Raw genomic sequence first — 15,997 nt, 5'->3', positions numbered from 1 at the left:
CCAAATCACAAGTCATGACATTAAATCAATTTTGTGAGCTCAAATAATAGCACTTGAAAAAAATGAAAAAGAATAGCGTAGTCTAAAATAGAAACACAAATACTAGCAGAGAACATTTCATATCGTAAGATGAAGTTATCACTTCATGAAACTTCTGTTGTGTGTATGTGGGAGTGTGCATATGCACAAGGTCACGGTGTAAACCAAAAAAGTTTGTAGAATCTTGTCTTCAAACATAGAAATTGATAACGAGAAGATAATGGAAGAAGAAAGGTAAGAAAAGTCACTAATACACTGCTTATATTTATTTCAGAAAATCCGAAGTATAAGGATTGGGAAATGGCAAATGGAGGAAAGGATCTATCTGCCTCCTCACCCTCCTCCCCAGCCAAAGCTCCTTGGATTTGCTTTCCCTCTTTAAGAAAGTTATACTTGTCAGAAAGATAGTCCATGGCAAATTTTCCAAATCCAGTACCTTCTGAACCTGGCCAGCTTTATTCAGCCTTCCTTTCTACACACCTGTGTCCTATCAGGACAAGGCAGAGCCTGGCCCAGACATGAGACCCCAAATGCAGAAGTCCACATCACCCGGGATACCACGTGTGGCTTTGAAAGGCATGTGGCAGCAGAGATAACCATTGTCAACCCCTGATGTGCACAGCACCTGTGCAAACTCAGCATGTGAACAGGTCCGAGTCTCTATTGCCATGTTTCCCTGGAATGAGGAGTAGCTTAGTTCTTTCCAGGTGTTTTCTGCACCAGGAGAGTTTACTTCAGTAAGATCCCCATCCCAATCCCTTCTTGCCAAGAACTCTTTCATGTGAAAAAAAAAAAGTTCTCGAGTTCTTTCGTGTCTATGGAAATGTTCTATATCCTTAATGCATTTTCTTTCTCTATGCATGAAGCTTTACCTTTTGTGAGTATATGTCTCACTTCTCTTTATAATTCTCTATCCGTCCCCTACCCTTTATGTCTCTCCTGTTGGCCCTAAGGCTCTGTCTCCCTATTGCCTCCCTAAGGTCCCTCTCCTTGTCTGTCACCCTGTGCCAACATATCCTCTGGCTCTAGTTACCCTCCATCCAACACGGAGAAGCCAGACTCTATGACATAAACTTCACATCTGGTACATTCTTTAGGTAGCCTCAGAGGATGGAGTTGAGTAATGTTCTCCTAGTACAAGGGGATGAGGTGGAATAGAGATGTGTACCTATATTAAGGCCCTATTTGTTGAAATTTTTTCATTTCAAATTGCACATTGGAATTACTCAAGTGCTAGGAAAATCTTGATGCAAGGCATTTACCACTAAAATTTAAAGAATACTTGTACAAGGGGCCTCACAGTTCTGTTTTGGAACAATTTGTCCTAAGCTTTAGAATTCACTACTCCTTAACTTACTAGATGTAGATATAGATAAATCCCCCCGCCCCCCAAATATATTAGGAACCATAAGCTGTTTTCTACTTTTCCTCCCTCTCTTTCTTTCTTGCTCTCTTTCCCTTATTTCTTTCATTGTACAGAGACTCTAAGTTATGCTCTATGCAGTTGGAAGTTTTATTCCATCAATTTATAAAAAAACTGCTTTTGCATACCCTCTTTACCCACTGTGTGACCCCAGGAAAAATAACAAAGTAGGTGTTTATCTTCATTAGTTCCCGCCTTGCCCTGTCCATCTCTTCTATAGTCCAAGATAAAACTTGCAATGTAATCTCTACTTAGAAAACGATCCGATTCCAGGTATTTGCGCTCAAGTGTGACTCCGAGTGAACGGGTTATGTACCTCACGGAGTGGCTACATTTTAGACTGCATCTTCAACAACAGGATAAAAGGCTTGCGCCCTTGGAAAGGAATTCCAAGCCCCGGGAGCAGGGGGGAGGGACGGCTCGCTGCTGTGCTCACCCTGCGAGACGGTCACTTGGCTGAGCTTGATGTGGTACATCACAGACCGCACCTTCCAGTGCTGCAGCGCGGGGTATCCAGACACCTCACTGAAGTTCACCATCCCTGGGGACAGAGAAGACGCGGCTCAGCGTGTGCGACTGATTCACGAGTCCCAAGTCAACCAGGTTAGGGGTGTAATTGTGAGAGAATGAGAAAGGGTGCTTTGATGGAGAGAATTTCTGGAATCATAGTAACAACAGCTATCATTTATTGAACGCTTCCTCTGTGCCAGACATTTTGCTAAGCACTTTGCATATATAAAGTCATTAGATCCTGGCGAGATAGGTGTTATTATTTGCATTTTATAAATGTGGAAACTGAGGCTCAGAAAGGATGTTTGCATGAGGGCCTTAGGCCACCAGGTAGAGCCAGGATGGAGTTTCAGATGTGTCTGAGGCAGGGCTGGGGTTCTTAACCATTCTACTATAATATTCCCTTAATGCATTCATACGAAACTCTCAGCTTCCTGTAACGCACCAGATTTTTACTCTCTTTAATAGTTGCAGTAATTGACTCAGCTCACATACCTGATAACATTGATTTTTCTGTCCCATTTAACTGATTTGTGTTCAGTATTTAAGTTTTAATTACTCTGAAGCTGATAATGCTATTTCTTCTTTATCAGGAGGGACAGTGTCAGCATGATTAGGTCACTAACGGGCAGGGATGGCCCAGTATTGAGCACCGTCTAAGTGCCAGACACTGTGATAGACACTTTATTTGTGGTTCCCCTTTGACCAATGGGAGAACTGAGACTCTGAGAAGCCGAGTTGCTTGTCCAAGGTCCCTCTCAATAAACACATCTTGTAGCCTCTTAAGAGATGTTATAATGGGCTGTTTTTGCTTGAGCACCTTGGAGAAAGTATGGCACACTATTTAAATCCTAGCCATTACTATAAATATAAACTGCTACAGAAACAAAATAATTAGGCTACAGGAAATAAGAAAAAATCACCTTGCTAAGTTTAGAAAACCAATTTTAGCTTCGTTTCTGTGCCTAATGTTTGTCATGTGTGTACGTTATAGGAATAAATATATATACACACATATACACATAGGCATACGTGTATGTATCTATATATGTAAATATGCAAATGTAATGGCAATATATATAATAAATATAGACAGATAGATAGATATTGTGTATGTATAAATATAATGGCGCTAATACATGCATAGTGAATTATCTTGCCATTTTGACCCATGTTCCCTTCAGGCTAAATCAACTAATTTATTACCTAAACTGGATGAAAAGTGGACAGGATTAATTAGCTGCTTGTCAACTCTGATCAAATTAGCTGAGTAATTGCCAAATTTCCATTTCTGTGTGAATCATATGGGAATAATTATTGGTAAGGCAAAAAGAGAAAAGGTCAGGAGAGGTGCTTAGTGAATCAATTGCTTAAATTTTGTCTCAGACAATCAAAGATAAGTTAAACTAAGAGAAGGTTTGTAGTACTTTTTTCTTTCAAATGTTCTTCTTTGAGGGTTAACATTAAGCTTTGTGACGACAGTCATACTACTACCTACTCTGGCTTTTAGCCTTTATGTTAATTGTAAAAGCACATAAATGAAATTCTAACTTCACAAGTGTCAGACTCCAGTCACACACCTCAAAGGCACGCTTCATTAGAGCGTGAAATGTGCACACTTGGTAGAACTGTTCTACGTAACATGCATTCTCTAGTTATGTCAGCTCATCAGCTTGCTATTTCCAAAAGTCTATCAATAAAAAAAAGCAAGCACAATAAATGAAGATTTTTCAATATACTAGAAAACGTTCCCTTGAATTGAATTGAATTGAATTCCTCGTGGGAAAAGAAATGAACAGGAAATCAGGAGGCTGGAGTTCTAAGAATGGCCATGTTGCTCCAGGGGGCACTTTCTGCCCGCCCGTCACTGGTCTGAGCTTCCTCTCTGGTGACCCGGCTAGGGTACCTGTTGGATGTCAGTTGTTTCATCTGGAAAGGGAGAGGCTTAGCTGAGATGATCTCTTGCTTCTTTTTCAATTCTGTTATTCCAGCCAGTTGGGCTAGGAGATCCATTTCTTTCAGTTTTCATATCTGAAAAGTGGGGGTAGTAGTATTCATCCTGCCTACTTTACAGGTAGGTTGTCGGAACAAAACAAAGTTATGGGTATAAAAGTCCGTTGAGAAAAGATAAAGTGCTGTATACATACATATGGCTTCCATAACATTGTCATCCTCCCCCTCCCTCCTCACCTCTCTCTTCACCCCTAATTGTGAGAACATTTCTTAATTGATGCTTTTGTTATAAATTCCTAGGCTTTAGTTCAGAACAACAGAGGAAAGAAAAAATAAAGGAAGCATGGATGGGGTGTCAGGGGTGGGAAGGGATGACAGTACCACACATTCACCCAGGATGAGGCAAACACGTGAACTCCATTACTTAACTGCTGAAGAACAATTCCACTGGGTGCACTTATGCTCCACCACAGTCAGGAAAACAGTTACATAACTGTCAGTGCTCGAGAAATGTTGTTCTGTGCCCACTTACAGATAATATTGCCATTAGTTAAAAAGAAAGGTACTTTTTTAAAATATATTTTCTTGCTGAGTCATACGATTCTTTTTCAGTGTGTCCTTGACACGCAGTCAGCTCTAGTTTTTTATTTTATGTTACTACTGTTTGGGACATTTCTGAATGACTCTTTTTTCAAACAAAATATTTCTGACTATGTTTCCTCAGGAAAGAATGTATTTTCTCAGAGAGAGAGAGTGAGAGACAGAGAGACAGACAGAGAGAGAGAGACAGAGAGAGAGAGAAAGACAGAGAGAGAGAGAGAAAGACAGAGAGAGAGAGAGAAAGACAGGGAGAGAGAGAGACAGGGAGAGAAAGAGACAGAGAAAGGAAGAAAGGGAAGGAAGGAAAGAAGCTTTCTCCTGTAATTTATTTGAAATGTCAAGGGGATGTATTATTCCCAAAGTTCTAAAGCCAAGAGTCCATTTCCTTTGGATGACCTTGAAGAAGTTCCAAAGAGTTCAGAAACTCTAAATCTTCACATAGATTTAGCAATTGTGCCACCCAACAGGCCCACTAATGTGGCCAGCAGTCTCCTCTACCTCCTTGGTCTGCCTCTGGACTCTCTTTTTCTCAACTACAAGACTAAAAACATAAATGGACAACGGACAGACCACACATAAAAACAGAACTCTGACCCACAATCTGGAGCAACCAGTCCAAGAAACCAACCTATTACCTACAGTAACCAGCCAAAGAAGCGAGTTTCCCATCTGTAAGTAGGACTTGTAGGAAGTCAGACCACTGTCTCTAGCAACCAGTCCAAGAAGTCAAACAATAACCCCTGTAACAATTGGGCCAAAATGACCAGCACTTTATTAATAACTGACAGCTTCCCTAATTTTTGTTCTTGGTGCCAACTTAAGTCCAACCAGAGAAAGTTAAATATGTCCTCTAATCACCTATATAGAATGCCTCACTCCTGGTTAGTTGGCCCACCTACCTGCCAACAGCCTCCAGTCAGGGCATGTCTGAAGCCCTCCCTTTTTTCCACTCTAAAGCATTCCCTCTCCTCTGCCTGCCTTTCAGTCTCTGCCAAAATACAAGCGATGGTGGCTGACTCCCCTGCTATAGCAAGCTGTGCATAAATAGCACTTTGTCTGTTTTCATTTGGTTGGTCTTCATTTATTTCCACACAACTTATAACACCAAAAGTGCTGGTGAAGCTCGAGATCTATTTTGATGAAGAGGAAGCAATCAGCAAGAAAAAACACATAAATCAGTATTTTTCCAGTATGTTCTTCAAACCAATAATTCTGAAAAATGGAAATAGCTGTTACATGTAAAAGGATTCTCTAGTTAAATAAAGGTTTGGGAATTTCTGGATTAAATAAAGTAAAAGTGATTTCTTTCCTGGGGGCTTTTGGGAACCTGTTCTATGGTAAGGTATTGGAAATTGCCGAGAGGTAGACACTACAGTCTTTCCAAACATATTTGAAGACAGAACCTATTGATGAGTGGATCACTGGTTTTTCATGAGAAAAAAATATGCTTGGAAATACTGATATAGAAGATTCTGAAGATCACTTTAGTTCTAAAATCTTCTAAGCTTGTAGGTTTATGGGGTTATGACCTATAATAGCAGATAGTGAGACACGATACAATATTTTCTGTATGATTCTCAGGAAAGACACAATTAAAATATTACCAGAACTAGAAAGTTAATATGGAGGAAATTTGGTCAAGCATCTCTTTAACTGGTTCTTCTAGTTACTTGGGGCTTTTAAAAAAACAAAACTGATTCCTTCGCACATCAAAGGAAATGCATGCTCTTGGTCTAACTGGGACCACTTCTTAATCAAAGTAGGTTAAAAACAAAGACTGGGTAGAAAAGTAGCAAGTCAAGGGAGTTCTCTCTACACTTTTAAGAATGTTAGACTTTACTTCCTCAGGGCCATGAAAAATAGAAGTGACCCCATAAGGACATCTTTCTACTCTTTTTGCCTCCAATATGCCAAATTAGGAGAGGTCCAGGGCACGAGGGAGAAAGAAGTTTCTATTGTGGATGAGGACCAAGTTTGGATCTTTTCCTTATTTCCACAGATGTAGATTCAAACACGGTTCTTCTGATGTTTCTCAGATCTAACCATCCACACCTCCCAAAATCTTCAGGTAGCATCCTGGACTACTCCGTGTCCACCCAGCCTGGTGCCTGAAGCAGTCTCCTCACCTCTACAATGAGTTATAATATGTGAGGTCCCAGTGGCTCTTTAAACAGAAGCCAGGTAGTTTATTGCTGGTGAGGAGCCTGTCCTCTTTGTGTGTGCCATCTCACACCTCCTTTACAATGCATTTTACACTCGCAAGGGAAGTGTTCTCAGCAAAAGACATGGAAACAGGAAAACTAGATTCCCTAACACTAGAGATGTAGGCTTTAGGGATATGCCCAGAGGCTGCATTTTAATTTTTTCAGTTGAGTGTGTGTGTGTGTGCGTGCATGCGTGCGTGCGTGCATGTGTGTGTGTGTGTAGTCTCTCAGAGGGCAACTGATTTCAATGAGATTTATTTCTGGGCCAGAATATATCTAATTGTTTTCTCTCTTGCTCCCTCTCCTTCTTCTATAGGAAAACACTATTTGGTAGTTTGAATGTTCATATTTTCTTTCTTCCTTGGTATATTTACTTATTTAACAAACGTATATCTCACTATGTATCAGAAACTGTTGTAAAAACTTTATAAATATTAATTTACTTATTCTGTATATGAATCCCTCAAGGAAGACAGTATTATAATATCCATTTTTACAGGTAAAAAAAAACTGAGGCACAGAGAAGGTAAGCAACTTGTCCAAGATCACGCAGCCAGTGAAGAGCTGAGCCCAGCTGTCAGGCACCAGAGCCTATGCTATTAATCACTGTACTCTACTACCTCAGACAGACCTCCTTCTAATCCCATTCAGGTCTACGCTAAAGTTTTGAACATAACTGACATCTGAAAGAGGCTTACCCTCAGCTCAATCAATTCTTCAATAGGAAGGAAAAGGGGGAGAAAGGTATAGAATAAGAAAGAAATAGAATGAGGAAGGGAGAGAAGTAATGGAGAAAAGAACAAAGCCAGCAGTGGAATTGAGCTCATGTCCAGCCTTCTAGCAAGTGATGTTGGGTTCCTGGTTGGCTGCCTCTTATGGGTCCATGGAACCCTCTGATGTGTCTTCTTTGGTCCAGGAGGTGCTAACTAGGGGTCTTCAGAGGCACAGAAAGGAGAAGTATCCCCTGAGATTCCTGCCTCTTCCAATCAACTCACACCTTCATTCCATCAAGAGCCCAGGGGAAGAGTGCCACTGGGCTCAAAACAGCACTGAGGGGCAGGTGGTATTATTCCCATCTTAAGATGAGGGCCATGAGGTCCCTAGAGACTGTATTGTCTAATGTCAGACAGCTAGAAAGAAGCAGAGCCGGGATTCAAACCCAGGGTCATTTGACAACAAAGCTCTATCATTTTCTAGTCCCTCACACTGCTCCCTAAGTACTTGCCAGGGAACCCAGCAGTCCCAGTGTCAGATATTTAGGCAATAGTAGCAATCTACCTTCTCTCTGCCTCTACTGTGACCTGGTCACTTCCGCTAATCCACTGAGAGCTCTGAACTCTTACCTATCAATTATCCCATTTGTTTTCAAAGCATCCTGATGAGACTAGCAGGGAAAGGTATTATTATGACCATTTTTCAGATGATTACATAATAATATTGGCAATTTTACTGACAAATAATCCCATTAGTGTTCAGTTTTAGGACTGAGTTTTTATCGTGTATCAAGGAAATCACTGCCTTTGAAATCAAAATAAGTGAGGTCAAGAGTCTTGATTTTATGAAACCATAGGGAGCTGTGTGTTTTTGCTAGTTAAGTAAGGGTGAGAGGTACACTCACCAGTCAGGAAGTCGGGGTCGGGGGTGGGCTCTGAGATTTCCTCCAGGCACTGATTCTCCAAGGGGACAGTGGCCACCACAAGACCATCTGGCAGTTGCTGGTCTAAACCTCGAGCAAAGTTGTTTTGCCTGGAAACAGAGGCAGACCTTCATTTCTGAGTGTTCAGGTGAACCCCACTCCTTGGTGGGCAATCTATATCTCAACCCACAATGAAAAAATTCTTTCCGGATCAAATGTTCCCCTCCCCCTGAACTCTACTTGACGTACACGCCTGGAGTAAGACATAGGTGTGAGAGGTAGGATGAGGGTTCAGGGAAATGAGAAATAAACCAGTTGAAAAAGTCTACTCAAAAGATAAGAATATTCTTCCCTCCCTCCCATCCCAGTCCCTACTCCCTGACCCTCTCTCCACAAGATCTGGACATACTCAGTCTCATTTGTAGACTACAGTGAAGACCCCAGCCATCACAAGATTAGTTATGACGCCTCACTGCTTGCCTTTGGCTAAAAGAGGAACTATTAATAAAGTCTCCTGTCTGTAACAGAAAAAGCAACTGACTCTAACAACTGGCTCGGAAATTCACTCTCAGTTTGCTCATAAGTGTCTAGGCCCAGGTTGCTATCAACTGCTGGTCCTTATTATAACACTTTCATCAACATCATCATCTCCTGGAAAGCAGCCTGGGTTCTGGGGAAGATGTATTCAAATAGCCTAAGACAGAACAGGGACAGAGATCAAACAGAAAATCTCCTAGAAATATTCTAAATCAATGGTTTGAAATATTTTGTTCTCAGGACCTCTTTACACTCTTAAAAATAATGGAAGGCCCCAAGTAGCTTTTGTTTACATGAATTATATCTATTAACATTTACCATATTATAAATTGAAAGAGAAATTTTAAAAATATTAACTCATTTAAAAATAACAATGATAAATTTATTAAATATTAACATATGCCATGAAAAATGAAAGGAGTGGCATTATTTTACATTTTTTGCAAGTTTTAAAAATGTCTGACTTAGAAGACAGTTGAATTCTCGCCTCTGCATTCAACTTACTGCAACATATTGTTTGAGTTGAACGATATGAAGAAAATCCAGCCTGTCTGTAGCTGGAAAAGGCAGGAACTTGAATGTCCCCTGAAAGGATCTCAGGGACCCTGTCACCATACTTGAGGACTGATATTCTAGATTGACTCACACACTGATTCTTCCACTCAGAGGGAAAACAGAACTTGAGCATTTAGGGGTAGCTTTCATGGAAAATATTGCAGTCCCTGCCCGGGGAAGATAAAAATTTATTTAACACTTTACTGTTCACCCAGAAGAAGCATGGGTCTCAGATTCTGAAAGGAGGAATGTAGACTTGGAGATCTTGGGAGAGAACATAACCTATCCTTTTAGGATCACATTTATCTTCCTCCAAGATATAAAACTTTATCTTGACTTTATAGCTCTTCCAGGAAGAAGACCCATCAACAGCCCTGAATAATCAGTTCTATGGACATGAGGTTCACCTGAATGTGCCTTTCAGCACTTGTCCAGCAGCTACTTCCTTGGAATGGTTGTTGTAACCAAAGAACATCTCCCCAAAGAGGGTCTGGTTCATGGGAAGCTCCCTGCTTTCCCCACAGTCACCTCCCTCTGGGCAGGTCTCAGTGATGAGTTGGCAAGAGCGTCCATCCACACCAAGCTTGTAATCCTCGATGCACCTGACACGGTGGAAAACTCAAGATAAGAAGTTATTCCATCAATGAGCTGTGCAGTCATCTCAACCCAATAGACTGGGAAGAAATGCCTTTGGGAGAGTGTTGGATGGCCAAAGATTATGAATATCCCAGTTTGATCTTGTCCCCTTTATAACTCAGTTTCTTAAGCTTATAAACCCAGCCTCCTTCCATTATGTGATCACACAGAACCTCTCACTTTTCCTTTGCAGATAAGTGCTTTCAGAGCTTGGGGGTGCTCTCTCCTCTGATAAGTGCATGATTTCCCAGAAAGGTCAGGGTAAGAATCACTGGAGATAAGCTTGTAAATGAGTTAACACATTTAAATCCAAGATATTCTAGAGCCTTTCTCCAGAACCATCTATACGGCCAGACCCTGCATTTGTTTGGAGGGTAATTAGGCTGCAAAAGGAATGACACTGTGCCTAAGAAATTAATAACCTTCTAATCTGGTCCTGTGACAAGTCAACTAAGAAATGAGAAACATTGATCATCTTCCGGCTGTGTTCTGTTTGAATGTATCCAAACACAAGATCAACCCATATTAACTCCCCCTCCATGCGGAGTAGCCTCCCTGAACTAAATAGACGCTAGGGCACGCAGTGTGAACACCTCCCTGGCGTCCTCCCCATTAAGCATGTAGTTGCTTTAATGGAAGAGCGATACGAAGGTTGGTCAATATGGGCCAGTGACCCTTAAATCATTAACTGACCTTATTTGTAGTTATATTGAGAAGAATATAATTTGTTAGTTCAAGTAAGAACTACTTTGATAAAGCTGTTGTTTAAAAAGCATATTAATTTAATTTGGGTCTCTTCTTAGAAATATATCAGATTTACAATTTATAGATGCTCATGACATTAAAACACAGCATTTATTACTATCTGAGATAACTGTTGTAATAAGATAAAAATCTCTGTTCTATATAGCGGAATAAATAATCACAGTTTTAAGTGGTGAGAAGGAATATTGTAATGGCAATGACACTGCCCTTTACTGGGTGACCTTGGGTCAGTTGATTAAACTCTCTGAGCTTCAGTTTCCACATCTGTAAAAGGGGGAAAAACTAGCTGCTTCACTGGGTTGTTGAGAAGATTAAGTGAGATGATGAACTTAAGGAACTTCCACTGTGCTTAGCATACAGCAGGGACTCATTAAATGCTGCTGTCATTATTATTAGCAGAGGTACAAATGGGCCCAGGCTAATGCCGCTTTAACTGTTCATTTTTCCCATTTACCATTTACACATTTGTGTGAACAGCTGTGAGGAGAGCTCTTTAATTATAAGTGCATGTGATTTGGTCTTGATATAAGAACCTCAAATGAAGGACTTCTTTTGGCAGGCTATATAGAGTGGCTTGGAGAGCGCTAAATACACACGTGTACCAAACTCTGATTGAAGTAGGAAAGAAAGTCCAGTTAGGGATCTACTGCATTAGTGTGGGCAGATGTGACTTGAGACCCACAAAGGACTCTATGGCACCAGCCTAAGTCTGGGACAAGAAAGTCAAGGGGCTCCTTCCTTGAGCCATAACACAGTGTTTCTGGAAAGAATTTTGAAGGTGATTGGTTCCCTCTCAGTCCATCCTGAGCGTCTTGACAGCTTCCCCTCCCAACACTGCCCCATCTCCCCCATTCTCCTTGGTGTTCACGGCCACGTGTCCCACTGTGAACACCTTTGAGGGCAGAGACCAGGTCTCGAATCCTGGCGTCTCTCCTATACCTAACACGTAACTAGCTTCTCTGTACAAACTCGTGCTCAAATACATGTTTATGAAATAAATAAAGCTATGCAACTTTGGCTGAATTTACCTCTATTAATTGAAGTGGGTCAACCATAATGATAACATTAGAGAGACATTAAAATGTAGATCAAGCTCCCATTTATGGAATGAGATTTTACAAGAAACTGAATATGAAAATTGCTCAACTGAAAAGAAATAAAATAAAATGAAATACAATAAAATAACATTACTACTCCACCAAATAATCTTTTCATGATTATTCAGCAGGCACTGGCTTTTAGCAACAATCGGCATAGCTTTATTATTATAAATATTGATTTCCATTGCAAGCCTATTAGATTGTGAGATCCTTGAGGGCAAGAACTACATGTCACTCATCTTTGCAGCCTAGTGGCCAGCATGGTGTGAGGCCTAAAGTAAGCACTCTCCCTGACAGGCAGGAAGGGGGTGAGGGGGAGGAGGAAGGGAGGGAGGAAGGAAAGCAGAGGGAAGGACAGCAAGCAAATTATGGGCATAGATGAATGGGCCAAATCTTTATTTACTTTATAAATATAACACGAAAATGTCTTTAAACATAATTCCAGTCAGTGGTGTAAATTTAAATTTTGAGGGAACCTCAGAATTTTTAAAAAACCAAGGAGGGCCTGAATTCTAATCCTAATCTTCCTACTTACCAGCTCCCCAGACTTGAGGGAGTCACTTAACCTTGCTGTGCATTAGTTTTCTCATCTGTAAAATGGGGTGGCATTGCCCGCCCTGTTCCCTCACAGAGTTATCCTGAGAACAAAAGAACTGAGGTGGGTGAAAGAGGTGATCCACAGTGGGGGCCCTTTAACCACACTCAGAAATTACTAGTCTGAGGGAGGGTGGCCGCATTCACAAAACGCTGGGACTTTGAGGGCAGAATTTAATTATGCTTCCACTCCTCCAAAGATGTCGCCCTCTCTTTCTTTGATAATTAATTAGTTTTCCCAAGCTTTTGGACAATGGAATCCTTTTGTCACAAAACACCTAATTAATGTAGTTCCACAAAACACAGTTTGGAAAATTCTGGTGTAAGCAGGCAATGGCTGCAGTCAGTTTCCTCATCTACAGGGGTGGATGAGGGTCCTCCCAACTCTGACTTTAAAAGTGCTCCTGGTCCAGTCCTCCAGGCTCTTTCCTCAGAGTCTGAGAGCTGGCCTAGGGTGACCAGTTCATTCAGATTTACTTTCCTGATTTTAGCACTGAGAGTCCCGCATCCCAGCAAGACAGTCGGCCTCACGGGCAGCTCAACTCACCCGCAGAACATGAGGATGTTGTACGAGGTGGGGTCGTCCGGGAAGGGCGCCATCTGCTGGAGACACAGCTGCTCACAGCCGCCATTGAAGCCGTCTGAGCAGTCCACTCCAATGTGGCGGTCATAGCAGCCAGAGCTGTCCTTCATGGGGCTGAGTCCGGATGGGCACTGGCACAGTCAGAAAACATCCACACAGTTGGGTCAATCAGGGGACTGGGCTCTCTGGGAACCAGAGTGTAACCACTGATGGCTATTTTTAGCACTCAGCCTTGAAACCATTAACTCTGGCAAGCAATGCATGAATTTCCCACTACGCTAGGCTCCCTTTAAAAGCAAGTGACCTTTTTTGACATCTTGCTTCTTTTCTCTGGGCACAGATCACACATATTTGCATTAAAGCCAATTCCTCCAAACAGTCTGGAAGGGAGTGTTATAGCAAGATAGAGCTAGGTGTGCTGGCCTCTCAGTTGAGCCTAGGCTGGCAGAAGAGTGGAAGTGATGGGCTAGAATTAAAATGCATTAGCAGAGATTCCTTTGGGCTAGGGGAAAGGAGTGTTTCTGTTTGGACTTAGTATTAATAGGACTTTTTTATTTTAATGTCCAAAGTGCTTTGTCAATGTTGGTACCAGACAGCGGTGTTGGAGGGAACGGACAGAGCCAGGGCCTCCAGCTGGAAGGAGGAAGTGGACTTTCTCTGTGACCTTGGAGGGAGGTTTGATTGCTCTCCTAGTGGGAGTGGTCATACTCATGACCTTCTCCCTCAAGGACACCCTGCAGAAGATGCACAGACAGGGCACCTGCTACATGAGCACCCACAGGTGCTGCACTGGGCTTGTGCTTTATCCTAGTGCCCTGGACACTCTTAATGTGAAACAATTAGCTTTTCTGCACTGCCATGTCCTCAATAAACTCCCCAAGAATAACAGCAAAGGAGATAATCCAGGAAGAGATGTCAGCCAGATTCTGGGGAAGACAAAGAGGCTTGGTGAGCAGGAGGAGCGTTCACACAGCACCCACTATACCCGGGCAGTGTCCAACTCATTCATCTTACTCATTTAACCCTCACAACATCCCCTTGAGGTAAGTAGTGTGATCATCCCCATTTTACATATGAAGAAACCACTGTACAGAGAACTTAATGTTCCTAAAGTTACACTGCTGATCATGGCAGGACCAAACCCGAAACCCTGGAGGCTAGCTATGGAGTCCACGACTTAGCTGCTCCATCATGAGCTTACACCATGGTCAGTCTCTCACACAACAGTCACAGTTTACCAAACACTTACTGGGAGCAAGGCGCTATGCTACGCGCTTTCGGTATTTCATCTCACAGCACCCTATATTGTTCTCATTTAATAGATGTGGAAACCATTAATATTGCCAATTAATGTAGGAACTTCTCACTGCACTGGACTCCATCTAAAAGTCGACAAATATTTTTTGCCACCAGATCCTGCACATTTGCATTACAGCTGATTCTTGCCAACAGGCTGGAAGGGGGCAAATAACCTGCCCAGGTCAAGCAGCTAGCATGGGGCAGTCCGGGGGGATCTGACTAGATCTGACTTGCTTTTAATGACTGTGCTATACACATACTGTCAGCTAGCTAACACACTCCTCCAAAACCAAAACCAAACCAAAAAAATCTTTCAAAACTTGGTGTAACAGTGTTAAATTCTTCCCCTCCTGCCCTCCTGCCTGGCTGCCTCTTTCTCTTGGCTGCCAAGCACCTTGGCCCAGTAGCCTGGAGCTGCCACAGGTGTGCCTCTGAAAACCCACTCCCCCTCCTTCCCCACTTCCCAATCGAAGATCGCAGCAGGATGTGCAGTTTGCTGACACTAATTCTACAATTTTCCAAACAAATGGCCCCCCTGTGGGCATCCCAGGCTCCCAGCCTGGTCCATCCGCTATCTCCCCACGAAGCCAGCTGGAACGCTGGAAGGTGACAGCATTTAAAGAAGTTTCCAAGGGCTGCCCCGTGCTGTGCAAACCCAGATGTTCCAGATGATGGTAAACAAGCAAATGAGGCAGCTGAGGATTGCACCCTACATTTTGTTAGCCCCCCCACCCATCCACCTCCTTGGCCACCCAGCTGTTAGGCCAGATGTGCCACCAGAAAGGAGCTGGCTTCACCACTGTGAGGCTGCCCAGGCATGGATGTGGGTATTGAAACACAGAAGTTTGACTGGAATTAAATGGGCTGCACTAGTTGCCATGAATTCATTTTCTTTTTCCTTCTATAAAGTTTGGGAAAAGCCATCAAATTAGAGACAAAGCCAGTCCTCCTAGTCCCACCTCACGTTGATTCAACCTTATACCAGCTAGCTATCTCAGTCACCAGCCAGGACTCCCCATCTTCCCAACCACCTGCTTTTTTCAGAATGCCCCATCAAGCGTGATTTTTGACAAAGACTTCACCAAATGAAATGCGAGCAGGCTTTGTTCCAGAACTCCAAAACCTGGCACATCCACGCCTTGCGTGGCTCTGATATCTAGATGACCACTGCTGTGCCAAATTGGACCACCTGATATTTACACTCTCTTAGGAGTTTTGGAGAGAAGACAGTTAGCAGCCTTGTCCATGTTGGATTTTTTAGTTCTTATAAGCAAAACTAAAAATAATAATAGTTATCAGGAATTAAGCAATTCTATGTGCAGGACAATCTACATATATTACCTTCAATCCCAACAACACAGGTAGACTTTTTTCCCCTCATTTTTTCAGATGAGTAAACTTGGACTCAGAAAGATTAAATAGTGACTTGTTTAAGGTCACAGAGGTGGAAAATGCCAGAATCAGACTTTGGACCTAGATCTGTCTGACTCCAGAGCTCATGTGTTTCCCTTCCACTCTGCCATGCTGCTTCTCAAGTGTGAGAAAACCTGGATTCACTAGAAT

The 15,997-nt window shown here is 42.3% G+C and overlaps 1 protein-coding gene across 2 annotated transcripts in view; it reads right to left on the bottom strand.

Annotated features, from left to right (window-relative positions):
- ASTN1 (astrotactin 1) overlaps nucleotides 1-15,997 on the bottom strand; it is a 313,546-nt gene that overhangs the window by 69,026 nt on the left and 228,523 nt on the right. For both annotated transcript variants that reach the window (XM_058540000.1, XM_058540001.1), the window contains exons 12-15: nucleotides 13,100-13,266; nucleotides 9,865-10,059; nucleotides 8,348-8,475; nucleotides 1,899-2,003 (exon numbers count right to left, since the gene is read on the bottom strand). In XM_058540000.1, the coding sequence (XP_058395983.1) occupies nucleotides 1,899-2,003; nucleotides 8,348-8,475; nucleotides 9,865-10,059; nucleotides 13,100-13,266 (595 nt within the window). The remainder of the gene's footprint in view (nucleotides 1-1,898; nucleotides 2,004-8,347; nucleotides 8,476-9,864; nucleotides 10,060-13,099; nucleotides 13,267-15,997) is intronic.

The sequence above is a fragment of the Diceros bicornis genome, chromosome 4 (genome assembly GCF_020826845.1).
Source record: "Diceros bicornis minor isolate mBicDic1 chromosome 4, mDicBic1.mat.cur, whole genome shotgun sequence".
Classification (NCBI taxonomy): domain Eukaryota; kingdom Metazoa; phylum Chordata; class Mammalia; order Perissodactyla; family Rhinocerotidae; genus Diceros; species Diceros bicornis.
Note: the sequence above shows the minus strand (reverse complement) of the source record. Positions and strands in the feature narration are given on the sequence as shown.